The 27,754-nt window shown below is 45.6% G+C and overlaps 1 protein-coding gene and 1 pseudogene across 2 annotated transcripts in view; both read right to left on the bottom strand.

The window, feature by feature from the left end:
- LOC140405769 (uncharacterized) overlaps window positions 1-27,754 on the bottom strand; it is a 96,516-nt gene that overhangs the window by 42,367 nt on the left and 26,395 nt on the right. For both annotated transcript variants that reach the window (XM_072494202.1, XM_072494205.1), the window contains exons 2-5: window positions 6,883-6,944; window positions 5,005-5,100; window positions 1,643-1,726; window positions 1,119-1,211 (exon numbers count right to left, since the gene is read on the bottom strand). In XM_072494202.1, the coding sequence (XP_072350303.1) occupies window positions 1,119-1,211; window positions 1,643-1,726; window positions 5,005-5,100; window positions 6,883-6,944 (335 nt within the window). The remainder of the gene's footprint in view (window positions 1-1,118; window positions 1,212-1,642; window positions 1,727-5,004; window positions 5,101-6,882; window positions 6,945-27,754) is intronic.
- Window positions 3,777-3,909, bottom strand: LOC140408119 (U4 spliceosomal RNA; annotated as a pseudogene).

The following is a 27,754-nucleotide window of genomic DNA, read 5'->3' on the forward strand; positions in this document are numbered from 1 at the left end:
CAGAATTCCCACTTCCAATGGCTACAACCTTTGTTGGAATGGCATGGGAATCAGATGGGAAAAATATTGGCCTCAACTTTTGATCCATCATATAATCCCTACCTGACTCTCACTGAAGAGGCTCACACTGAATGATGGAAACTTGAATAGAATACTGGAGCATAATTGGCATCTGTAGAGCCATTTCTCAGCGTGTACTTTCAGGATGGTGTGGAAACCAGTGAATAAAACAAACAATCGTCTGGGGAGGCAGTACAGATTTGTGGAAAGGGACAGCCTTTATTTCCAAATAACCTAGAGAAGGATTAGCTAATGCCTGAAAGCAAGAGATCCACCTTCACCATTATATTAGACGTGTAACTAGAGCAGCACTGGGTCACAAATGGGGCTGTTGGGAATGGGCAGGAGTGGAGAGCTGGATTGACTACAAGCCTTGTTTAAAAACAAAAGCCATTGCATATGTCTGTAAAGTATAATGAACATGCATTCATTTTTGACCTAAGAACGCACCACATCTAATGGAACTTTTGTAGAAGGAAGGTAGGCATCGGTGGTTGGCTCATTAATTTTGACCAATGGAACTAGAGGGTTAACCAAGCTAGGTGGATTTCAGCACGAATGCGAGGTGGCTATAACGAAAACAGAAAATGCTGGAAATACTTAGCAGGTGCTGCTGGAGTTAATGTTTCAGACCTGCCCAGGCATGAACTCACCTGCTCACCTCACATGGGCTCTGCTTGACGGGTGCACATTGTCAGGTACCTGATCTGTCACGCCAATGTGAATGGTACTCTGGTGGGGGTTGCGATCAGGTGTAAAGGCTTATAATTATATTTAAATACATTCAAATGCAGATGGCGATGTTCATAAGGTAATTAGATAGAGATGGGGAAAGTGGAGGAGTGCGACTAACTAGATATCTCTTTCAATGGGCCAGCACAGACACAATGGGTCAAATGTTAGCCTTCTGTGCTGTATCCTTCCATGATTGATGTGATGAGGTTGGCTGACCAATAATGTGTAGCACAACAAAGCCCAAACTGATTGATTGGTTCGAAAGGCTTGAGAACGATTGGCTGGTTGCTTCGCCTCTGAAAAGAGGGGTGTCACTACCTCACCTGGAAATGAAGAATGATATTCCAGATTAAGCCAAGGATCATGGAAGGGTTGCCATCTGCAATCTCCGGGGCATCAATGCTGACCAGCTTCACCTACAAACAGTGAGGCACTGACTAGTTAATGCTCAAAATATTCACAGATACAGAATGGATATTTCAGTAGACTCCACACCACAAGTCACACAGTGCCTCACCAATTATGGATCATAAATATTCCAATTTACACGTTAAATTCACAAGATTAAACTTCTCACATTAGAATTCTAAATATTACAGGAAATATCTCCGATTACAAGAACAATATGCCAATATGTATAGAGTCAGTGGGGCTGGAGTTTGTCTATATTTCCTGCCTAAAGCAAGCAGGCAGTGCACAGCGAGTGGGGAGCTTTGCACGCCTTTTACAGAACCATAAATTTGATGGAAACAATTGAAATTTGATTTCAAATGATGGACGTGTGTAAATTGGACAGAAGCTGCTGACACAGGCCTAACTCAGGAAACGTTAATAACCCGATACTTACATATCCTTCCTCTAAAAACTGCAGGGCCTTTGCAATGTTGTTTAGTCGGAAAATCCGATGCATTGAATGTTTGTACTGGTGCATCTATGCAAAGAAAAAGAGTGACCATTAGCTAATTCAAGGCCGCAGAGCACTGTGTTGTCTGGTGAAAAAGTTACTCATGTATCTATGGTCTGCTGGTAGATGCCTACCATCGAAAAACAAAAACAGGGAGCGGGATTCTCTCCTAACCGGCGGGGAGGGCCGTACCGGCGCCGAGGAGTGGCACTGCCGGCCAACGCGAGTTGGCGCATGCACGGGAGCGCCAGCGAAGGTAAAGAGTGCCCCCATGGCACAGGCCTGCCCGCGGATCGGTGGGCCCCGATCGTGGGCCAGGCCACCGTGGGGGCCCCTCACGGGGCCAGATCTCCCCACGCCCATCCGAGTACTCCGCAGGCCGCCCGCAGAGCCAGGTCCCGCCGGTACGGACCTGGTGTATTTCACGCCGGCGGGGCCCGCCGAAAACGGACGGCCACCCGGCCCATCACGGGCTGGAGAATCGCCGGGGGGGGGGGGGGGGCTCCCAACAGCCCCTGACTGGCGCGGCGCGATTTCTGCCCCGCCGAAAAAACGGCGCCGGAGAATGCGGCAGTCGGCGTCGGGGCGGTGGGAGTCATGCAGCTCTCCCGGCGATTCTCTGGCCCGGCGGGTGGTCGGAGAATCCCGCCCCTGGTTATACACATCTTCTCAGGTGTGCAGCCCCAGCAAAATGTTACTTCATACAATATTGACACCATGAACATTCCTGTCCTGCTTCACCGACTTGACCCTGTGACAACCGACATTGTATCAAGATGGGGGCAAGTGCCTCAAGCTGCCAGCCATCTGTGCAATTCAGAAGCCCAAACTGGCCAAATTGCCTATGCCATTGTCTCAGTGCAACCAGCTGCTGAGAGATGAGCTAGACAAGTCCTTGGACTCCATTTTCCTGTGAGAAAGAAGTGTGAGCTCTGCTGCACAGCAGCTCCAAGCGTGTGACTGGGGCCCAATTCTCTGGTTACCAACCTTCCCACCAGCGGAACAAGTTTTTTCTATCAAGGCATAAGACAAGAGAAGTACATCATTCAACCCTTCAGACTGTTCTGCCATTCAATATTCAACATCAACTTCACCTTGAATATTCTCAAGGAATGGGCATCTGTAGCTCTATATAGTAGACGGTGCAACTGCTTGAATGAAGACATTTCTCCTCATAGAATCATAAAATTTAAAGTGCAGAAGGAGGCCATTCGGCCCATCGAGTCTGCACCAGCTCTTTGAAAGAGCACCCTACCCAAGCCCACACCTCCACCCTATCCCCATAACCCAGTAACCCCACCCAACACTAAGGGCAATTTAGCACGGCCAATCCACCTAACCTGCACATCTTTGGACTGTGGGAGGAAACCGGAGCACCTGGAGGAAACCCACTCACACACGGGGAGAATGTGCAGACTCCGCACAGACAGTGACCCAAGCCGGGAATCGAACCTGGGACCCTGGAGCTGTGCAGCAATTGTGCTAACCACCATGCTACCCATACCGTGCTGCTCATATGAGTCCTAAATTGCAAACCCCTTACTCAGACTCTGTGTCCGCCTATTACAGACTCACCAGCCAAGGGATACATCCTTCCAGCATCCACCCTGTCGACCTCTCTAACAATTTCATATCTTTCAATGAGATCATCTCTCATTCCTCTAAACAGTAGGATATATAGGCCCAGTCGACTCTATCACTCCTCACAGACCAGTTCCATCATCCCAGAACCTGTATCGTGAATGTTAATTGCATTTCCCTTAAAGCAGGTACATCCTTCCTTATACCAAAACTATACATAGTATTGCAGATGTGGTCACACCAAGGTCCTTTACAATTTCAGTAAGCCTTCTTTACACTTCAACACCAATCTAAGGCTAACAAACCCTTAATTACTTGCTGTTTCTTAATTATTAATTAGTGTTCAAGGACAGCCGGAACACACCGATTACAAACTTTTGCCATCTCTCATCAATTACAAAATATTATTTTCTGTTATAGTTGCCAAAGTAAATCATTTCTCCACATTATATTCCATCTGCTATGTTCTTGTCCACTCATTATATCCCTTTACAGCCTCCTTGAATCCTCCACACATCACTTTGTGCCATTGGCAAACTTAATGCAAAACACTTGCTCTATGGCAAAGTTTCCAATAATCATACCTCGGTTAAACCTCATTGGCTACAATACTGCCACTGCGCAAAGCTACTTAGTATACGTCATTAATAATGATTGTAAATAGCGGAGGCCCAGGTACTGATCCTTGCTGAGTTTCAGTTGTTACAGCTGGCCAACTCAAAACGTTCCTAATATGCTTATGTTCTGTTTTTTGTCCATTAACCAATTCTCAATCAGAGCTGACATTACCTCCAACCCCATGAACCTTAATTTTATGTAATAACCTCTTGTATGGCACCTTATTTATTGCTTTTTGTAAATCCAGCTGTACAACATTCACTGGTTCTCGTCAACCACACAACTAGTTACATTTGTCAAACAGTTTTCATGTTACAAATCTTTGCTGCTTCAAATCACTCTGTGATGAACGGCTACTATAACACTGTACCCTTGTCATCATGTAAGGTGATGTCCCCTTTAAGACCGGGCTTGGAACCCTGGGGAACTCAGCCTCCGGCTCCGCCCATCTGTGAGCCGTATATAAGGGGCCGCCTTGTGGGCAGTGCAGCAGCTAGCACACGTCTCGGCTCTAGCCTAGTTCTTAGTTTATTAAAGTCTTCTTTACTGTTTACACTCTAAGCGTTGTTATTGAGGGTACCACACAGTCATGTTATTTTTTTTTAATGATCTGTTAACACTCCCTATAAATAACAAGTTCTAGCATTTCCCTGCAGCTAATGTCAGAGTAGCTGGCCTGTAGCCACCACCCAACACCCCCCCCCCCTTTTGTTCTCTTCATTTCTTGAATAGCTCCCTCATTTTGAACGCTTCAACTAAATCTTGCCCTTTACTCCTGCTCTGAGAGTCGCCACAACTTCTCTAATCTCTCCATGTAACTGATGTCTCTGACCCCAGTCCCATTCTGGCAAATCTTTTCTGTTCCCACTCCAAGACTGTGACATCCTTCCCACAGTGTAGGCCCATAATTGGACAGAAGCAGCGGAGCCCTAACCAATGGTTTATATTTGCTATTAAACATTTTATCTCAGTTAAAATAGTGGCATAATCAGAATGGTATTCCTCAATATGATAGTTACCACCAGGTAACAAACGGCACTGCACCAAAATGAGCAGAAAATAAATAATCAAAATCACAGGGCCCAGCAATGCTGGGATTACTTTACCAGTCTTTGCCCAGACAACACTTCCAGCAGAGCCATCAGGATCTTCCCATCTTGCATGTCTTGAAATAAATCCTTTACTTTCAGGGGTGGATTGCACTGAGGAAGGACAAACAAAGAATAGCACGCAGTGAGCGAGCAGCTGTAAAGTATACATGTCCACACACAACACGGGCAATCATTTAACTAGCTAGGCGTAAGAGAATAATGACTGAGGAGTCAGGGGGAAAATCCAGATATTTTGCTGCACCCATCTAGATTCCAGGATTGTTGGCGGCACGGTGGCACAGTGGTTAGCACTGCTGGCTCACGGCACCAAGGACCCAGGTTCGATCCCGGCCGCCTGTCTGTGTGGAGTTTGCACATTCTTCCTGTGTCAGTGTGGGTATCACTCCCACAACCCAAAGATGTGCAGGGTAGGTGGATTGGCCATGCTAAATTGCTCCTTAATTGGGAAAAAAAAATTAGGTACTCTAAATTTAAAGAAAAACAATAATAGATTAAAGGATTGTTACTTTTAAAGTAATTCTGGTAGATTTGGGAGGTTAAAAGGTGTTATATAAATGGCCCGCCACAATGACCCACATTTTCGTCCCTGGCCTCCTGCAATGAAGGATTGGGTAGCACATCGCAGACGTCAGGACTCAACGGCGAGTTCGGCAGCTTTAGATTGTGACCTTTCTCTGCCATCTTAAACCCCTTAATAAAAAATATCCCAGACATGCATTGTCTTGATGCAACACTCCCCCATACACACACACACTCCCGCCACCCCCCACAACAGGCATCTGTTTCTTGTCCTTATAGTTGCTACTTTTTGTTGCAATCGCACACTGATGCACTTTAATATCTAACACATTCTCCCTCTCTTATTTCTGCTAAAGAACCAAAAGGACTCAAAACGCTAACCCACTTTTCTGTCCTTGCAGATGCTGCCAGACCTGCTGAGTTTTCCAGCATCCTCTGGTTTTGTTTGAGATTTCAGCAAGTTGCTTAATATAAAATAAATGCAAATTCACAATCTGAGCTGTACATGTTATAGAGACAGTACACTCAACAACAACTTGCATTTACTGAGCATCATTAACCTACAAAAAACACCCCACAACATTTCAGAGGTGTTCCCAGACAGAAACAGTGCTAAACCAAAGGAAGGGTTATTTGCAGGGCTGACCAAAAGGGTAGTTATGGGCATTAAGGAAGTTCTCAGCCTCTTGGAGATAGGAAGAGAAAAAAGTCAAAACAAAGTTTCTAGTCTCAATCAGGGACACTTGCTGAATCACACACGTCTGTGTATATCAAGAGAGTTCAGGATGGAGCTCAACTGATACTCGGCCTGCTGACATTATCCATGTAGCAACTTCAAGTGAATGTGGTGGTCATTGGGAGAATACTGATTGTGCTCCACTCCAATACCCTCTGGTGTTTATCTTGTTGACTTTCACTATCTAAGGTCAGACTTGAAGAATGACTCTTGGGCAAAACACTGGAGTAAACCAGAACCTGTGACCCAGCAACTGGTAGTACCTGCAGGTGAGGATGGGAGAGAATTGAAGTGGGGGACAAAATAAATACGATAAAGGCACAAGGTGTTGTCAGTTTGCAGTTCACACCTGGAAGTGGCAGTGAAATACATATACGTTCAATTCTGATCCATATAATGGGGAGGACACAGTATAAATATAATACTTAATAAAGAAATATAACAGAGGAAGGTTAGGAAAATACAAAATATTAATAACATTATTAATCACTCACAGTTGGCTCCAGCATTCACTTTTTACAAAGGTGCGTGTAAGTGTGCAGTTAACAAGATATGTAAATAATTGTTATTTGGCAATGATTACATAACCCGAAATAGAATGTGATGTTTGCCCTCACCCTGTCCAAGTGGAAGTTGATCCATCGGGTAAACGTTCTCTTCTGTGTGCTCACTCTTTCAACTGAAGGAGAACAAGGGGACAAGCAGCTTATTATTGTCACAGATTTATGTCAGCTGAACACACTATCCTATCTGGGTCATATCTGACAAGTTCGCACTGTCCTAATTAGAAAGGAGACGGATTTTTGTGAAATGTAACTTCACTCTGTAGCACTGTCGACAGGTGGTGTACCGTATTACCCCTAATACATACCACCACACACTCTTACCCAGGGATTTTGATGAGAGTTACATTATCATTTAAAAGTGACACACAGATGTGTGGCATACCAGTGGCCCTCCATTAACCCAAGCCATAATTCATGTGCTAATCCAGGCAGTCAGAACATCTAGACGGCCTACTGAGCAGGGAATGAAGCAATGCAGACCATGTGGTTGTCAACTGCCTCACAGCGCTGAGGACCCAGGTTCAATCCCGGCGAGGTACTAAATGAGTAATTGTGTCAGTATTCATCAAAGAGAAGGACTTGTGGATGATGAGTCTGGGGCAGGATGTGTAGATAGTCTGGGTCACATTGGAGGTCAAAAGGGATGAGGTGCTGGGCGTCTTTAAAAACATTAAGATAGATAAGTCCTCAGGGTCTGATGGGATCTATCCCAGAATACTGAGGGAGGCAAGGGAGGAAATTACATAGGGCCTTGACAGGAATCTTTGTAACCTCACTGGCTGTAGGTGGGGTCCCAGAGGACTGGAGAATAGCCAATGTTGTTCCTTTGTTTAATAATAATAATAATCATTTATTGTCACAACTAGGCTTACATTAACACTGCAATGAAGTTACTGTGAAAAGCCCCTAGTCGCTACATTCCGGCACCTGTTCGGGTACACGGAGGGAGAATTCAGAATTCTCAGCTGGTGAGGGAATTGAACCCGCGCTGCTGGCCTTGTTCTGCCTCACAAACCAGCTATCTAGCCCACTGAGCTAAACCAGCCCCTGAGAAGGGTAGCAAGGATAATCCAGGAAATTACAAGTCAATGAGCCTTACGTCAGTGGTAGGGAAATTATTGGAGAGGATTCTATGAGACTTGGCGTCATGGTGGCTCAGTGGTTAGCACTGTTGCCTCAGGCCGCTGAGGACCCGGGTTCGATCCCAACCCTGGGTCACTGTCCATGTGGAGTTTGCACATTCTCCCTATATCTGCATGGGTCTCACCCCCACAACCCAAAGATGTGTAGAGTAGATGAATTGGCCACGCTAAACTGCCCCATAATTGGAAAGAAAATTAATTGGGTACTTAAAAAATGTTTTTTTATTTTTAAAAAGATCATGGCTCATCATGTTACAATCATGGCGAGATTGTAACCTCGGGCGAAATTCTCCTGAAACGGCGCGATGTCCGCCGACTGGCGCCCAAAACGGCGCCAATCAGACGGGCATCGCACCGCCCCAAAGGTGCGGAATGCTCCGCATCTTTGGGGGCCGAGCCCCAACATTGAGGGGCTAGGCCGGCGCCGGAGGAATTTCCGCCCCGCCAGCTGGCGGAAACGGCCTTTGTTGCCACGCCAGCTGGCGCGGAAATGACATGTCGAGGCGGCGCATGCGCGGGAGCGTCAGTGGCCGCTGACAGTTTCCCACGCATGCGCAGTGGAGGGAGTCTCTTCCGCGTCCGCCATGGTGGAGACCGTGGCGGAGGCGGAAGGGAAAGAGAGCCCCCACGGCACAGGCCCGCCCGCGGATCGGTGGGTCACGATCGTGGGCCAGGTCACCGTGGGGGCACCCCCCGGGGCCAGATCGCCCCGCGCCCCCCCCAGTACCCCGGAGCCCGCCCGTGCCGCCTTGTCCCGCCGTTCAAAAGGTGGTTTAATCCACGCCGGCGGGACAGGCAATTTATCGGCGGGACTTCGGCCCATCCGGGCTGGAGAATCGAGCGGGGGGGCCCGCCAACCGGCGCGGCCCGATTCCCGCCCCCGCCGAATATCCGGTCCCGGAGACTTCGGCAACCGGCGGGGGCGGGATTCACGGCAGCCCCCGGCGATTCTCCAACCCGGCGGGGGGTCGGAGAATGACGCTCCCCAACCCCTTATTCCAACCTATCCCCTTGTAAATAAAGATTCTATCTAGCTCCGCCTTAAAAATATTCAAAGACTCTGCTTCCACTGCCTTTTGAGGAAGGAGGTTCCAGAGCCTCATGACCCTCAGAAAGAAAATACTTATCCTCATCTCTGTCTTATTTATTTCTGAACAGTGATCCCTGCACCCCCAGTTCTAGATTCTCTGACAAGAAGAAACATCCTCTCCATATCCTTTATTCAAATACCATTTAAAAGTAACCTTTGAACCTACTTCCATCACTCTTTCAGATAATAGCTTGCGATGAAAAAAAAAATAATCCCCCTTGTCTTTCCTCTAGAAACAGTTTGGAACTAATTTTGTGCAAGTTAATGATTAAAGAAAAAATGATTCACCACCAGGTGGCAAAGTGACTCCAATAACAAAGTCATTGCAGTTGAATCCTGGAGGCTTTCCAGGAAAGTGGCTGCATCCTCAGAACAAAACATGTTTATTTGTGTGCCAGCTCCCTTGGTGTGTGCTGGGAATATGCACAAAGGGCACACAGCAATGGGTTCAGGCTAACCTGACTGCACAATTAATTATCTTACATGGGCGAGGTTGGCATAGAAACTGGATTTAAATGAGACCACAGATGTTTTTCTCCTGCTTCTCTAGTCACCGAGGGATTGTCTTAGCTCACAGGTGTACCGCAGTGTCCTCCTTCCAGATCTTACATATCCCTCTACACTAACATTTAATACTCGCTTTCTGCTTCTCTGTAATCTCCTCCAGCTCTGCAAACCTTTGGTGTCCCTGTGCTCCTCCAATTCAGACCATCTGCACAACCCTAATTTTAATTGCTCCACCCCTGGTGGTCAAGCTTTCTGTTGCCTAGGTTCTTAAGCTCTGGAATTCCCTCCCTAAACTTCTCAAACTTGTCTCCTCAAAGCCTACTTCTCTAAACTTTCAGAAATATTGAACAAGGCAGAGGGGAGAACTCCTGTGCTTTACTTTGAATGGTGTCATGGAAACTTCTATGCCCGATTGGGAGGGCTGACCAGACCCTTGGTTTAACATCTCGTCTAAAAGACATCACATGTGATGCTTCAGCACTTATCAAAAAAATATTCTGCACTAGTGACCAACCTAAATTATGTTTCGGTCTCTGGAATGGAACTTGAACCCACAAACCTTTGACTTTACTTTCCTGGAGCGTGGGCATGACTGGCAAGGCCAGAATTTGGTTCCCATCCATAATTGCCCCAGAGAACACAGGAAATAGGAACAGGAGTAGACCATAAGCCCATCCCCTACTCTGCTAATTAATATAACCATGACTGATCTTGGGCTTCAGCTCCACATTCATGCCAACTCCCCATTTTCCTGGATTTCCCAGTCACCAAAATTCTATCCCAGCCTTAAATATATTCAAGATGGAACAGCTGTAGCACAGTGGTTCACACTGCCACAGCGCCAGGGTCCCCGGATCGATTCCCGGCTTGGGCCATTGTCTGTGCGGAATCTGCATGTTCTCCCTGTGTCTGCGTGGGCTTCAGTCCGGGTGCTCCAGTTTCCTCCCACAAGTCCCGAAAGACATGCTTGTTAGGTAATTTGGACATTCTGAATTCTCCCTCCGTGTACAAGAACAGGCGCCGGAATGTTGCGACTAGGGGCTTCTCACAGTAACTTCATTGCAGTGTTAATGTAAGCCTACTTGTGACACTAATAAAGAGTATTAATACTGTTAATGTGACTGATGACAGGGCAGCATGCAGGTCTGTTCCACTGACAGGCCCTCCCTCCTTTGTTTTTTTATACATAAGCCAGTATTGAAAACACAGGTAGGATGTGGAAAATGCTAAGAGTACTGTTATAGCACAATCTGAAATAGAGGGATGTTCTTGTCACCAAGCCAAAATGTATCAAAAGGCACCTCTGCAAACATAGTTTCAGTGTACGATCCATCTGGAGCTCTGAATTCCTCTTGTTCTTGTAATGCCAATTTCTTTGACAATTCAAAAGAATGTGAACTAAATAGAATATGTACCTATGGAGGGGAAGTAGCAATCAAACTTTCCTTGTAATGTTTTAAGATATGTGGAGGGGAGGTTGAGGATAGTTTTGCCAGTAGGATTCATCGAAACCAGCTTGAATATCTCAATCAACCCACTTATCACTTTTTACTGCCAAAGGGCCAGTTTTGATCTGAAGCTTTGAAGTTTATCTGTGGCAGTCAGAATGTTCTCCTGCATTTTAACGTTCCGCTCAGATGACTGAATAGGTCTGAAAGATAGGCAAGCTTCGCACAACAAAAATTATCACAAATTAAATTGTTGCTTGGCAACTCATGCAGAGCTGAAAACTCTTTCCATGCATTAGGGAGCTCATAAACAAGGGGCGGATCTTTACCTGAGACAACCATCGCACCTCTGTGCATGGGTGAACTCTGGTACTTGGCTCACATCTCTTTACACAAAATTGTAAACAAGTGGGATTTCGAAGGATGGGATTTTACATTAATCACAATTTTTACTGTTTAGACTAATACTGCAGTTAACTCAGACGGCATTGTGTTGACAAGGGCTTGAGGATACAGGATACAGTGGCTGATCAGGATCTCAGAATTCTGTTATTTCACCTTACTCATGAACCTTTTGACCTTTCTGTCATGGAAGATGCTCCGGCTGTTGCTATTGCACCTGGTCCAGTTAAGATTATTTTCCTCCAGATAAACAGTTGTGACATGAAAGGTTTCCTCTCTGATCACATGATTGGGGGGCAATTAATTGCAAGAGGAAATTATCTTTGATAGAATCCCTGTCAACATATCTGACATTGATTGATAAGTGGCAGTGTGTGCTAATATCTGTGGAGTCATCAAATTTGCAGGACAGACTTTTCACTCATTTCTAATTCCTCTTGAAGCACCTGTTCAATATCAACTATCATAGAACATTACAGCGCAGTACAGGCCCTTCGGCCCTCGATGTTACGCCGACCTGTGAAACCAATCTAAAGCCTATCTACACTATTCCATTATCATCCATATTTTTATCCAATGACCATTTAAATGCCATTGATGTTGGCGAGTCAACATTTCATGATGTGGAGATGCCGGCATTGGACTGGGGTGGGCACAGTAAGAAGTCTTAAACACCAGGTTAAAGTCCAACAGGTTTGTTTCGAATCACTAGCTTTCGGAGCGCAACTACTTCCTCAGATTCACCTGAGGAAGGAGCTGCGCTCTGAAAGCTAGTGATTCAAAACAAACCTATTGGATTTAACCTGGTGTTGTAAGACTTTTTACTGAACTAACATTGTCATGGGGAAGCATGGTGACACAGTGGTTAGCACTGCTGCCTCTCAGTGCCGAGGACCCGGGTTCGATCCCGGCCCTAGGTCACTGTCCGTGTGGAGTTTGCACATTCTCCCCTGGTCTGCATAGGTCTAACTCCCACAACCCATAGATGCGCAGGGAGGTGGATTGGCCATGTTAAATTGCCCCTTAAAACTAACATTCTGTCAATACGCCATTTGATGTATTACCAGAAAGTGGAACTTTGTCGATTTCTTTGGCAGCAGCATCTCCCAATGTTAATCTCACAATACTTTTACATGCTGGTAGAATTAAGGTTTCGGCAATGGTTTGTGACTCCTTTGATTTCGCTACGAGCTCAGTCACAAGTTAACTCATCACCTGCACGTTATCGGAAACCTGCCGATGTTGATTTTACTTTACATTTATTCTCTACCGTAGAGAAGAAAGGGGTTTGGGAGAGGGGTTAGCAGAGAACCTTGCAGGAATTCCACTCCTGACTGTTATCGCATTGACCTCTGCTGAAAATTGGCAGTGACAGATATCGAAAAGGAATTAGATTGGGTTCAGCTCTGACACCCACTTGGATTTAATATCTTGACAGTGTTCTCTGTCCATGGCTACTGGGTGAGATACCAGAGAGCTGCTGCAAACATCAGACTAATACCCCAGTAAAGAGGTGAGAAACAAGGCAGAGTGTGGGCGGCATGGTGGCACAGTGGTTAGCACTGCTGCCTCACAGCAGCACCAGGGACCCAGGTTCGATTCAGACATTGGGTCACTGTCTGTGTGGAGTTTGCACGTTCTCCCTGTGTGTGCGTGGGCTTCCTCCGGGGTTCTCCGGTTTCCTCCCACAGACCAAAGATGTGCAGGTTAGGTGCATTGGCCACGCTAAATTGCCCTTTAGTGTCCAAAAGTTAGATAGGGTTACAGGGATAGGGCGCGGGAGTTGGCGTGGGGTGGGGTGCTCTTTCAGAGGGTCGGTGCAGACCCGATGGGCTGAAATGGGCACCTTCTGCACATTAGCGATCAGGTTGTGATGACCTTCAGCAGAACTGGAAGACGATGGAGACAAAAGGTCAGCAGCTTGAAATAAAATTGGGCTGTGATGTCCAGTAGTTCAGTAAGCTCATGGTCCAGGCTCTAGGCTGACAAATAACTAAATAGAAATTCCTTTTTTCCCCAAATTCATTTTTAGGATGTGGCTAGCGCTGGTAAGGGATTAATATTTATTGCCCATCCCTAATTACCCTCGAGCTACCTTTTTGAACTATAACACTATTACAGTCTGTGATGAAGATGCTGAGGGAACAGCAATTTCTGAGTTTACTCGCCATTGGTTGATGAGTCTGCCAATCGGTACCCACTGGAGTCCAAGCAGAACTCTCTTCAAAGCAGCATCTTCAGCAGTCTGAAAAACTGTTATTTATTAATTTTAAGGATGTGGGGGCATTGGAGGCAGTTCAGAGGAGGGTCACCAGATTGATTCCAGGGATGAAAGGGTTGACGTATGAGGAGAGATTAAACAGTTTGGCCTCATACCCACTGGAGTTTAGAAGGATTGGAGGGGGATCTGATTGAGGTATATAAAATACTAAAAGGGATTGAAAGTAAATTTAGACCAAATGTTCCCCCTTCTGGGGCAATCTAAAATGAGGGGTCACAGATATAGGTTGAAACAAAATAGATTTAGAACGGAGTTGAGAAGGAACTACTTCTCGCAGAGGGTGGTGAATTTGTGGAACTCGCTGCCCCATAGTGCGGTGGTCTAAATCATTAAACGGTTTCAAGAAGGAGATAGATATATTTCTGATTTTAAAAAACAGGTTAAAGGGATATGGGGAACAGGCAGGGCGGTGGTTTTTTTTAAAGGGATATGGGGAACAGGCAGGGCGGTGGATTTTTTAAAGGGATATGGGGAACAGGCAAGGCGGTGGATTTTTTAAAGGGATATGGGGAACAGGCAGTGAGGTGGATTTTTAAAAGGGATACGGGGAACAGGCAGGGTGATGGATTTGAGACCAGGAAGAGATTAGCCAGGATCTGATTGAATGGTGGAGCAGTCTCGAGGGGCTGAATTGCCGACTTCTGCCCCTAATTCCTATGTTCCTATTTATTTCCAGTAAGACAGATAACATGCTGACTACATCTGTCTCTTTACCAAACAGTGCCAAGGAATAGAGAAAAGATTATCAATATCCTTCAGCCCTTCTGAAATTCAAACTCATGGGGCCTGTGTCCTGGTTCTAATTTCTATGAAATGACTAACTTCTTATTTTAATAATTCTGGGTGTTCTGTAACCCGCTTTCAACCTTTGATTACGTTACAGTTTAATTTGATGTCACCACGGTACTGACACTGATAATGGGTCAACCTCTAGAGTGGCACTTGATCCTTCACTACCTGGTGCAGAGGAGTGAGCGCTACCCAGAGCCAAGCTAACATATTTCTAATCCTACCCAATACATGTTTCATTATCTTGATTGAGCTCTTCAATGAAGTAACAGAGGGCTGATGTGTACAGAGTAATGGTGAACACAACAGGAAGCTTGTGGTAAACTTTCTGGCTCCTTGCACTGTCTGATTCACTCCACAAGGTTGAAGCAATGCTCTAATGTTGCCTTGCATTACTTTATGCTTCCAGCATGTACTAAAACAGGGACATTTCCCCACTCACTGCTGTGCAATATGTGGAGGTCACAAATTCCTCAAATCAAAAGTACCTGAAAATAAAATGAAATGAAAATCACTTATTGACACAAGTAGGCTTCAAATGAAGTTACTGTGAAAAGCCCCTAGTCGCCACATTCCAGCGCCTGTTCGGGGAGGCTGGTACGGGAATTGAACTGTGCTGCTGGCCTGCCTTGGTCTGCTTTCAAAGCCAGTGATTTAGCCCTGTGCTAAACCAGCCCCTTAGGGTACCTTTGACACCCAAGCTTCTATTATAATCGTTTAGTTTCTTCTTGGACAACAACCAATTGGCATACAGCAATATCCTGTAAATGACAATGAGATAAACGTGCAGATTGCAGTGAGGTTGCTTGACTGATGCATATTGTCTGGAACTCCAGGGAGAACTCTGCTGGTCATCTATGAAATAATGGCCGTGGAATCTTCTAATTCTCCATAAAGGGCAGACAGTAGCTTTGCTTTAACATTTCAACTAAAAGACAGCATCTCTAACAGTACAGCGCTCACTTGGTACCGGCACTGGAAAGGTTAACATGTCTTTTAGGCTCCAGTCTCCAGAATGGCACTTGATCCTTCACTATCTGACCCAGAGGCTTGAGTGCTCCCCTGAGCCAAGCGGACACTGAATACTTTACGTCATGCTCTTATGTGAGGGCAAGTTTTTAAAACCACCCTGGCCTATGAAGCACAGCCATAGGGCACGATCGAACGGCCTCTTCACACCAGACTCGGTGACACGATGAGGCCAATAAATCTCATGAGATTAATAATGCTCGGTACACCTCGCCAGATCTAACGAAATGTCACGATCTGGTTCTCGCCCTCACTGTGTGGGATCCAAATTTGCATATTTAAGTGGGCAGTTGGCTTCACTTAAATATGTCTGCGCTGGAGTATCCCAAGGCACGGGATTGAATGCCCATGGCACCGTTTAGCACTGGTTTCCAAAAACCTGGACCATGCATAATGACACTGGGGGTGGGGGGGGAAGAGTTTCCGAAGCGATTGGAGGCCCCTGCCTGGTTGGGCTTTAAACAGGGTGGTACCCTGGCACCACAATGCCATGCAGGCACCTTGACACTGCCAGCCTGGCACTGCCTGGGTGCCCAGGTGGCACTTACATGCTGGCACTGCTGAGATGCCCAGATGCCACGGATCTAGCCTGGGGGTGCTCTGCCCTTAAGAGGTGGAGTGAGGGAGGTTTGAAGACCCCTAATCGGCAAGTTGGGTGTTGGGGGGGATCTGGAGGCTGCGGTGGGCGGGTAAGAGATTGGGGCAGTATTTAAAAGGGGAGACAAAGCTCCCGCAGAGGTCCCAAAATAAAACAAACTTTTATAAAACAAATAAAACAAAGGGGCTGGTTTAGCTCAGTGGGCTAGACAGCTGGTTTGTGATGCAGAACAAGGCCAGCAGCGTGGGTTCAATTCCCGTACCAGCTTACCCGAACAGGCATCGGAATGTGGTGACTAGGGGCTTTTCACAGTAACTTCATACTTGTGACAATAAAAGGTTATTATTATTCTAATCTCTTTGAGGTGGTCATATTGTTGACAGCGAATTCTCTAATTGACAATAACGTTACAGTAATGCAGACATTATAATGCTGTTTGCATTACAAGTACACAACATGGTAAATTGCCTCAGACCACTTCACCCTATGAAGTATTCTTGTTGCATCGTGACTGTGGTAAGAGGCCTGGATGGGAAAAGAAAGCAGATCATTGACATTACGTCACGGGAGTTCTACATCTTGCTCTTAGTGAGTTCCTTCTCGAAGTTATGCCATGGAGGGCTCAGGGAGAGACGCTACGACCTGAGCAGGGCAGAAAGCAAATGCCCTGTGCTGCCCTCCTGTGAGCAACAACAGTTTGCATTTGTATAGAACCTTTATTATTGTAAAACATCACAGGAGCTCTGGAGTTCCCTCCCAAAACCTCTCTACCTCACTATCCTTTTATAAGATGCTCCAGAAGCTACTTCTTTGATCGATCTTTTGATCATCTTTCATGATTTCTCCTCCTATGACTCAGTGTCAAAAATATTTTCTGTTGACATCGCTTTTGTTAAGTGCCTTAGGGTGTTCACCGAATTATATCTGCTGGATAGCCGTCAGCTGTTGCTTAGAGACATGGGCTGACACTAAATGACAGAAGAACAGATGACTATTTCCAGCATTTTCTGTTTCTATTTCACTAAAAACAAGCACATCTGGTCTTTATCACATTGTGGTTTTTCAGGAGTTGTGTGTGCAAATGAACTGTCACATGTCCTACATTACAACAGTGACTAAACTTCTTAAAGTACTTTATTGCCTGCAAAGTTCTTTGAAATCCTCTGCTGAAGAAAGGCACCATAAAAATGCAAGTCTCTTCTGCGTTTTACAAATCGGCCTGTGCGTCACTCAGATCTGAAGCCTTCAATTGAAGGCTGTGGGCCAAACAGTAAAAAGCTCCAGAGCTCCAAAACCCACTACATGATGTGATTAAAAATCCACAGGCCACGAAGTGGTGAGTGGTAGTGAGTTCACGGTATAGGAGTAGGGCTGAACTCTTTATGTATTTAGTTTAAAGCCCTATCTTGCAGCATGGAGTCCAGGAAAACTTGCCTGATTTTTGCTGGAAAGCAAGGAAAAGGACGGGGAAGAGGACTGGTCTCCAGTCCATAGCCTCAATTGGGCTTGTTTCTTCACAAAGGACTTTTGCCAGTTGGAACTTTTGCCTATAAAAGGAGCAGAATTCTCACCTTTTAGACTGGAGTTTTGAGCTTACAGTGGTTAAGCCACTAAAATTAGATTATGTATAATGACACTAACACGAGTAGCAAGAATGTAGGTGACTGGATGATTCCACTGTCAATCACTGCTGTAAATGACTTTGCTTTCTTTAAAAATACACTATGCACATTATTTCTATCATGTAACTATCCTCCACTCACTGCAGATTTTGCAGGACAAATAACTCTGCTACAATTGGGAGATCTGAGATTTGGTTAAAATCAGGAGATCACTGTGGTGAACATCTTTCTCACGTATCCTGGTTCCTTTGTAGATAAGAGTTCAGCCCTATTCCTATACCCAACTCATGAACAAATTTTCATCCACCACCTCCTGGGTGTAGCAGCCATGGCTTCCCATTGGACTGTGACGTGTGCCCGCTGCGTGCAGGGACAGGCGGATCAGAGGTCACCCACCAGCGGTACGGCGTGGAACTCATGCCCGTCAGTTCTCTCTTCCAAGTGCTGCACGATATGACAGAAGCGGCTGTCGGCAGGCTCAATGCCACTTTTCCTGTCCGCCTTTGAACATTGCCAATCTTTGAGACAATTCCGCCCGAAGATGTCAGTTTCAGTCAGGGGTTTGGAGGCTGTGTAAATTAAAACAACAAGTCGTGCCTCCAATTCACTGGCTGAGACAGGTTCAGTGCACACACAATATAAAGACCAGGACATTTTGTGAAACTGCTCTTATTTTTATTTTTTCATGTGATGTGAGCTTTGCCAGCAAGGCCAGCATTCATTGCTCATCACCTGATCACTCTTGAATTAAGTGGGCTATTTCAGGGGGATGTTAGGAGTCAACCACATTGTGGATCTGGAGTCACATGCAGGCCAGACCAGGCAGCTTTCCTTCCCTAAAGGGCATTAGTGGACCAGGTGGGTTTTTACGAAAACCAAAGAGACCAATATTCCTGATTTATTAACTAAATTCAAATTCCACCAACTGCCGTGGTGAGATTTGAACCCATGTCCTCAGAGGATTAGCCTGGGCCGCTGGATTACTATTCCTGTGACATTAACATTACGCACGGTCTACCCCCTAGAAGTCGGGAAGCAGGGCCAAGGAAACCCGCAGCCAAGGTCGATGTCCATTTTGTTTGAAATCAAGATAAGCAAATAAAAGGATGTGGAAGCTTCGGAGAGAGTGTAAGGAAGGTTCACCAGGACGTTGCCTGGTCTCGAGGTTGGTGGCTATGAGGAAAGGTTGAATAAACTAGGATTGATTTCACTGGAAAGAAGGAGGCTGAGGGGAGACCTGATAGAGGTCTACAAAATTATGAGGGGCAGAGACAGGGTGGATAGTCAGAGGCTTTTTCCAAGGGTGGAAGGGTGGAATTACAAGGGGGCGCAGGTTCAAGGTGAGAGGGGGAAAGTTTAAGAGAGATGTGCAGGGTAAGTTTTTCCACACAGAGAGTGGTGGGTGCCTGGAACACGTTGCCAGAGGATGTGGTGGAAGCCAGCACATTAGCAACATTTAAGAGGCATCTGGATGGATACATGAATAGTGAGGAAATAGAGGGATACGGATTGAGTAAGGGCCGAAAGTTTTAGTTTTTAGTTAGGGCAGCATGATCAGCAAAGGCTTGGAGGGCCGAAGGGCCTGTTCCTGTGCTGTAGTTTTCTTTGTTCTTTGTTTTGTTCTTTGAAGCACATGCAAAATCAAAGTAGAATAATATAGTTTAGCAAGAGGCCATTCAGCCGATTATGGATATGCAGCTTAACAGATAATCCAATTACTCCCTCTTCTTTTTCATACCCTACATATCTGAAAATGTTTTTCCTGCAGGTATATATCCAATTCTCCTTTGCAAGTTACTGTTCAATTTGCTTCCAATACCCCTTCAGGCAGTACATTCCGGGTAACAAAAATACACTCCATAAAAAGAATGTTTCCTCATCTCATCCTTTTAGATTTGTCACGTGTATAGAGGTACAGTGAAAAGTATTGTTCTGCGTACAGTCTAGGCAGATCATGATTCTGTCAATCACCTTAAATGTGTTCTCTGGGTACTGATCCTAGAGCCACTGGAAACGGTTCATTTTTTCAACCAAAATCTACCAAATTTTGAACATCTCTACCAAATCTCTAATTCTTAACCCTCCCTAACTCAGAAGAGAGCAACTCTTAGTTTCTCCAATCTCTCTATATATCTAAAGTCAAGTCTTTCCTTCCTTATATCCCTCTCTGTGGTGGCTCGAGATATGGATGCTACAGGCATATGGTGTAAACTAAAATGAGTTTATTAAGGAAGATAAAAGGTAAGTTTTGTACAGGCACAGAGTAACTATATACAGGTGCTTACACCCCAGCTTCAGGGTTCACTCTGATTGGCCAAACTCCCTGGCCACGTGCTGTCATGCTATTAGTCGGGGTTCACGTGCTTCTGCGTGATTAGCTCTGACCCTGTCACATGGGCCCATGAGCCAACCCCTTTAAAGGGCCATGCTACCACACGATCCACCCAATTCCTTTTGCAAACCAGCCAGTCCTGAAAAAAGCCCCTCCCAATTCACTTACAACTGCACTTTCAAAATGCTAATTGGCTCTCTGTTTAATATGACATTTCTGGAGATAAAGGTAAAGTCACCACAGTCCCAGATGACAAAGGCTGCTCTCTCCTTTGAGGGGGTGGGTTGACTGGTGGTGATTTAACCTGAGGATCACCACACCTCAGGAAAGGGGCAAGGTTGGGAAGGCGGGACCTTCATGAATAACCTCAGCCGGTACGGGAACTGAACCCGGGCTGCTGGCCTCGCTCTGCATCACAAACCAACTGACTAGAGCTTTCTGTAGGTCCATATCTGCTCAATGACACTTCCACCTCCATCTTTAATGTCATGGTCCCAATGCCATGGGTGTTCTCCCAATATTCACCTTCACCTCCTTATATCCAAGGAATGCAGATTTGAGTCGATACGGTGTAAGGCTGGACCATAAAGTACTATTAGGGTTCCAGCACACATTAAAATAGCTCACTGGGATAGTGGGATTAATAATTATCTGTATTACTGTCACAAGTAGGCTTACATTAACACTGCAGTGATGTTCGGGGACACTAAGGGAGAATTCAGAACGTCAAAATTACCTAACAGCTTGTCGTTCGGGACTTGTGGGAGGACATGAACATCTTTGTCACCAAGATTAAGACCATCCAAGTAGCCTTTGCTATATTTCTCCCAACCCTAGCCTCCGAGGGCAAACCTCATCAAAGGCCCTCTCCTGCCCTAGCCCTGAACTTTGTTTGGGGACACGAAGGGCAATTTAGCATGGCCAACCCACCTAACCTGCACATCTTTGGACTGTGGGAGGAAACCGGCGCACCCGGAGGAAACCCACGCAGACACGGGGAGGATGTGCAGACTCCGCACAGACAGTCACCCAAGCCGGGAATCGAACCTGGGACCCTGGCGCAATGAAGCAACAGTGCTGTGTGGGAATGCAAAGATACCCCCTTTCCCCTCACTATTCCACCATCAACTCCAACAAGTGCAAGGAGCTCATGAACATCTTTGTCACCAAGATTAAGACCATCCAAGTAGCCTTTGCTATACTTCTCCCAACCCTAGCCTCCGAGGGCAAACCTCATCAAAGGCCCTCAATTTTTAAAGAGCAGGGACTTTAAATAACTTGATGATTTGTCAGTTCTACATACTTTATCCACCCTTCAAGACTACCCTAGAAATTTATAATCTCCACTTCACAAGACAAGAAAGACCCTTGCTTCAGCAAAAATTGGGCCCATTTGAACTCAAACATAAAATTCAAATGACTCGGCTGATTTTGCATTTTCCACATGTGGGAGTCCCTTCCCATCCCAAAAGCTAATTTCTACTGGATTTGGGGGGTGGGAACTCCAGATCCGGTGTCCATCCACCATTTTGAATATGTCATGGACTCTTGAGAACTCCTAGGAAATACAGGCATTTATCTCCCACGCTCATTTCCATACCCTTACAGCCCCTCCACCCTATTGCTACAATTTTAGAAAAATGGGATTTAAATTCACAATAAAATAATTGGTGCTTAAGATTGGAGACAGCAGGGGAATGAGTCAACTTATCCCACTGCATCACAAGTGGCATTGACGGAATAGAGTCTGTGTCTCCAATCCAGAAATAAAAGCTCAGTTGTCAGGCTACGAATGGTAACAGAAGCACAGTTGGATGTTTATTTTACAACTGCTTTATTACCAGCAGGCATTGCATAATGGTGCAATGATGGATCAGCCTAAACAAATCAACCGTCAGAACAAAAGAGGCACAGAGCAGAGGTGAGAGGCCCAACAGTGTGCAGTAACACTTGCGACTCCTCAGATATTGAGGCACTCCAAATGAAGCAAAACCTGGACAGCATTCAGGTTTGGGCTGATAACTGACAAGTAACATTCATACCACACAAGTCCCAAACAATGACTATTACCAAGAGCGAATTTAACCATCTCCCCATAACATTCAATGGCTTTATCATTACTGACTCCCCCACCATCAACATCCTGGAGTTACCAGAACTTAAAACTGGATCAGTTACATAAATACTCTGACTACAAGAGCAGGTCAGATGTTGGGACTTGTAGAGAGAGTAACTCGCCTCCTGACTCCTAAAGACTGTCCACCATCCTTAAACATTCACTTCCTCCACCAGCAATGTATGATGGCAGCAGAGTATACCATATACAATATGCACTACAGAAACTCACCAAGGCTTTCAACAACACCTTGCAAACCCATAACCTCCACCACAAGGGTAGCATACATATGGGAATCATCAGCTGCAATTTCCCCTCCAAGTCATGTATCATTTTGACTTGGATCCACTGCTTTACTGTCACTGGGTCAAAATCCTAGAACTTCCTTCTTCTAACAACACTATGGGTGTATCTACGGATGGACTGTAGTGGTTCAAGAAAGTGGCTCACCAATTCTCAAAGGCGCTTAGGGAGAGGCAACAAAAACTGGCCTTTCCAGTGTCACAAATCCTATGACAGAATAAAAAGCAACTAAGACAAGGTCTACTCAATTTAAACTCAATTGACGAGCTTAATTATTTGCATCTGCAGTGAAATTACTTTCATCACGGCAGCATAGTGGTTAGTACAGTTGCTTCACAGCTCCAGGGTCCCAGGTTCGATTCCCGGCTTGGGTCACTGTCTGTGCGGAGTCTGCACATTCTCCCCGTGTCTGCGTGGGTTTCCTCCGGGTGCTCCGGTTTCCTCCCACAGTCCAAAGATGTGCAGGTTAGGTGGGTTGGACATGATAAATTGCCCTTTGTGTCCCCCCAAAAAAGGTTAAGTGGGGGTTACTGGGTTACGGGGATAGGGTAGATACGTGGGCTTCAGTCGGGTGCTTTTTGTAAGGGCCGGTGCAGACTCGATGGGCCGAATGGCCTCCTTCTGCAAATTCTATAATCTTCTGGCAGTAAGCAACTGGTTCAAAACAGAAATAAAATCCATGGAAAGGGACAACCAGTCAGTCAACATCTAAAGACACATTTCTTGCCAGAACTCGGACAAATGGAGTCCCACTCAAATCATTAACCTGTGCTGTCTCTTTACAGCTGTTGATCTATCCCCAGCATTTCCAGGTTTCCTTTTGCCACTTCCAAGTCTAAAACACGGAAACAGACCATTGGCCCAACTGGCTTATGCTGGGGTTCATACACTCCATACATGCCTCCTAATCCTCTATCGACATTACCCTCTATTCCCATTTCCCCCCGTGTTACCCTCTATTCCCATTTCCCCCCGTGTTACCCTCTATTCCCATTTCCCCACTGTGTTTATCTACCTTCACATTAAATACATCCATGCTGTTCATCGGTACCACTCCTTGTGGTAGAGAGTTCCACATTTCAACCATTTTCTGAATTAATAAGTTTCCCTGAAACATTTGACATTGGTGGTATGCGTGTTTGAATCACAAGGTTCCAGGTTCAAATCCCATTCTCGGACCCGAACACAAAATTCAAAGCTGACACTCTCTCAGTACGTCACTATCAGAGGTATCGTCTTTCGGGTGAGACAGTAAACCCAACTGCTGGCTCAGGACGGTGGAAAAGATCCCATGATACTATTTCACAGCAGAGCAGAGAAGTGATCCTTGGTGTTCCGGCCAATGTGTATCTCTCAATTAATAACACAAGAACAGATTATCGAGTCATTATCACATTGCTGTTTGTAGGTGTGTGCTGTGCACAAACTGACTGTCACGTTTCCTATAACAGTTACTACACTTCATAAAGTGCTTTGAGACATCTGTGATCTGTATAAAGCACCACTGTGATCATCTCTCATGGCTAACTAAACATACAAGACTCACGCATGGAAAACATCCTTTGGGGAGGCTACCAAGGATAGGCTGGCACGTCTTCCGGAACGGAGTCAGTGCTAAGAGTACAGCGAGAAGGATTGTCAATCCCTCCCCACGCAGATATTCCCTGAAGTTCCCACAAATTTTCTTCTGGACAGTGCTGCAAGCAACACGAGGGTGTAAAAACAAATCAAAGGGGCATTTAAAAATGATTTTATCCTACTATTCTTCAAACATTTTTATGAGCTATACAAATATTGAAAATGGGGGAAGGGTGTTTGATCTGGGCAAATTGCTGGGGGGAGGGGTGGGAAGTCACATAATTCAATCTCCATGATTATGTCCAATTTGTGTTGACAACCCGAGTATCAAATGCCTGTTCATCTGTCTTTTGGCGATAAGCCACATGTTCGACAGGAAATCATCTTGCCAGCTCCTTACCAACCAAACCCCTGGATTTTAATAAAGAATGAAGCTGAACAATTCGAAATTTGAAGTGATACAGTCTCCTGGTTCCTGGTCGCGATGTCAGAGTTATAAAACATAAAATGGTTGATTGGGAGGAGGTAGGAAAGAGAGGGGAGGGGGAAAGGGAGAGAGAGGGGAGGGGGAAAGGGAGAGAGAGGGGAGGGGGAAAGGGAGAGAGAGGGGAGGGGGAAAGGGAGAGAGAGGGAGGGGGAAAGGGAGAGAGAGGGAGGGGGAAAGGGAGAGAGAGGGAGGGGGAAAGGGAGAGAGAGGGAGGGGGAAAGGGAGAGAGAGGGAGGGGGAAAGGGAGAGAGAGGGAGGGGGAAAGGGAGAGAGAGGGAGGGGGAAAGGGAGAGAGAGGGAGGGGGAAAGGGAGAGAGAGGGAGGGGGAAAGGGAGAGAGAGGGAGGGGGAAAGGGAGAGAGAGGGAGGGGGAAAGGGAGAGAGAGGGAGGGGGAAAGGGAGAGAGAGGGAGGGGGAAAGGGAGAGAGAGGGAGGGGGAAAGGGAGAGAGAGGGAGGGGGAAAGGGAGAGAGAGGGAGGGGGAAAGGGAGAGAGAGGGAGGGGGAAAGGGAGAGAGAGGGAGGGGGAAAGGGAGAGAGAGGGAGGGGGAAAGGGAGAGAGAGGGAGGGGGAAAGGGAGAGAGAGGGAGGGGGAAAGGGAGAGAGAGGGAGGGGGAAAGGGAGAGAGAGGGAGGGGGAAAGGGAGAGAGGGAGAAGAGAGCATTCTCTCAATGTCTTTTCCCAAAAGATAGTGTCAGGTAAACAGCGATAGTTTTAAAGGGATTATATTTGTATAGATAAATATTAGAAATAAGGTATAGTTTTAAGTGGGCGGCTCGGTGTCACAGTGGTAGCACTGCTGCCTCACAGCGCCAGGGACACGGGTTAGATTGTGACCTTGGGTGACTGTGTGGAGCTTGCACCTTTTCCCCATGTCTGCATTGGTTTCCTTCCACAGTCCAAAGATGTGCGGGTTAGATGGATTCCCCTTTAAGTGTCCAAATGTTTAGGTGGGGTAATGGGGTTACACGAATGGGCAAGAGAGTAGGCCTAGGTAGGGTGCTCTTTTGGAGATTCGATGCAGACTCGATGGGCTGAATGGTCTCCTTATACACTGAGAGATTCTATGATTCTATAATTTAATGTTCTGTGCAAGGAAGGGTCGACCTATAGTTAGATTCATGCTAAACAAAGAAGTTTGCATCTGGTTTTGCTTCTATTGTGTGTGAAGAGATTACGTTGTGAAAAGTAAATAAAAGCTGGGAGAAGTGCTTTAAGTCAGGCCCCTTTAGGTTTTTTGAGTTTAGTTTTTGATATATAGGATATATTGAAGTTGAAGATGGGAAGCCGGGGAATGAACATCTCTCAGCTCTGCCAGAAGAAAATCTGGACAAAGCAAGAAGGCTGCAAAAGGCAGACTTCCCAAATTACCAAATAAAGTCCAGACAACCAGGGAATTGGGACAGAAAGAATGTCTTAGGAAAACTGAAGTTAGTTAAGGGAGCAGAGACCAAGAAGTTGAACAAGGTACTGTTCAGGAGAATTCAGGGAAAAGCAAATAAAGTGGTCTAAATTGAAGAGACAGCTGCAGTATCTAGATTTAAACTGGAAAAGCAGACTTCAGAGGTAAATCAAAAGCTTGGTGCCATCTTAACACAGTCTTGGAATCAATAGTCAAAGCAATTGTGCATCAATCAATACAAATGAATCCTGAAGGGGGAAGATGTAAAACCTGGAAGCGAAATCTTGACAGAAGCAGCTGAGAAAAAGCATTTTTTTAAAGATTTGAACGTGTGTCTTTTTGAAAGGTGAGTTTGAAATCACTCGTGTGGAAGCTGGAGTTCAGTGAGGCAAGGCGGGTCACAGTATACAAATCACCTGAAGGGATTTTGAGGAGAAATTCACTCAGGTTCAGAGTGGAATATGACCACAGCCAACCTGTGTTTAAAGGGACTGTGTTACTGAGACCATGATAGCCCAAGATATACTTAGTAACCCATGTTAACCTTAAAACCCTTGTATATTCATGAAGCTAAAAGGGGTGTAAAGGAGTATTGCACCTTAATCAAACTTTTCATGTTTAATAAACATTTTTTTTCTTCTTGCAACTAATTTGAGGTCCCGTGACTCTGTTCCTCGTGTATTCTGGAAAAAGCCAGGGTTCCATTCTGGTATCTTCCCATCCAGTTAGAACATCAACTGGGGTCACAACAAAACAATAGTAAGTGCGCACAGTGGCACAATCAGACTTACTTTTCCAGCAGTCTGCAGATTTGCAATTGAAGCAGAGAAAGCTCTCTCGATTTAAGATGATAAAGAAACCGGAGCAGGTTTAGACCGTACTCTCAAACCTCTCAAACCTGCTCAGCTATTCAGGAAGATCATGGCTGATCTGATCTTGGCCTCAACTCTACTTTTTTTGCCTGTTCCACATCACTGACTCCCCAAAAGTTTAAAAAAGTCCGTCACCTGTGTCTAAACATCGTACCCTCCCTCAATCCCACTGGAACAAACAGGAAGTTGCACAGGAAGGGTGAACCAGCACCATGGAGCAACTTACATTAGCTTAATTAGCAAGTCGAAGGGAAGAAATGAGTGTTTGTAAAGTACTAAGAATAAATTAACGCCACAGTTTTAGTGTGATGGTGGAGTGGTTTGCCTGCTCACTGGTGCTAATGCTGCAGTGCTCGAGTTAAGCCCTGACTTGAATACAGATGCTAAATGAGCGCAACTGCCTCGTTTAACGCAGCATGGAAAATACCTCCTAAATAGAACCTGCCTTAAATTAAGTATAAATGACCATGCTTAACTCCTAATCATTGAAGTTTTCACTGGTCGGAGTTGTGTGGAAATGTTCTCCCCTTAAGAGAGCAAATCAGAATCACTGTGTGGGTTACTACCTGGCTGATATTCAGCCGGAGACAGCATGCTGCAGTGTAATTGTTGCTTTTATACGGTGTTGAGCTTATTAACTTTCGGATGAGAAGCTAAACGAAACTCAAGCCTGCCTTCTTAAGGATCCTAAGATTAGTATTTGAACAGGAACAGAGCATTCTCCCCGATGGTCTGAGTCAACATTTATCCCTCAGCCATGATCATCAAAACAGATTGTCTGCTGATTATGAAAACGTGTGTACACAAATTTCCTCCATTGCGACACTGTAACAACATTGTGGTAGTCTGTGTTAGGAGGATTACGGTACCTAGTAATGCCGGAATACCATTGGTGGAGAATGTACTTGTTCCATTGGATAAGCTTGCA

This window comes from Scyliorhinus torazame, chromosome 2 (genome assembly GCF_047496885.1).
Source record: "Scyliorhinus torazame isolate Kashiwa2021f chromosome 2, sScyTor2.1, whole genome shotgun sequence".
Classification (NCBI taxonomy): domain Eukaryota; kingdom Metazoa; phylum Chordata; class Chondrichthyes; order Carcharhiniformes; family Scyliorhinidae; genus Scyliorhinus; species Scyliorhinus torazame.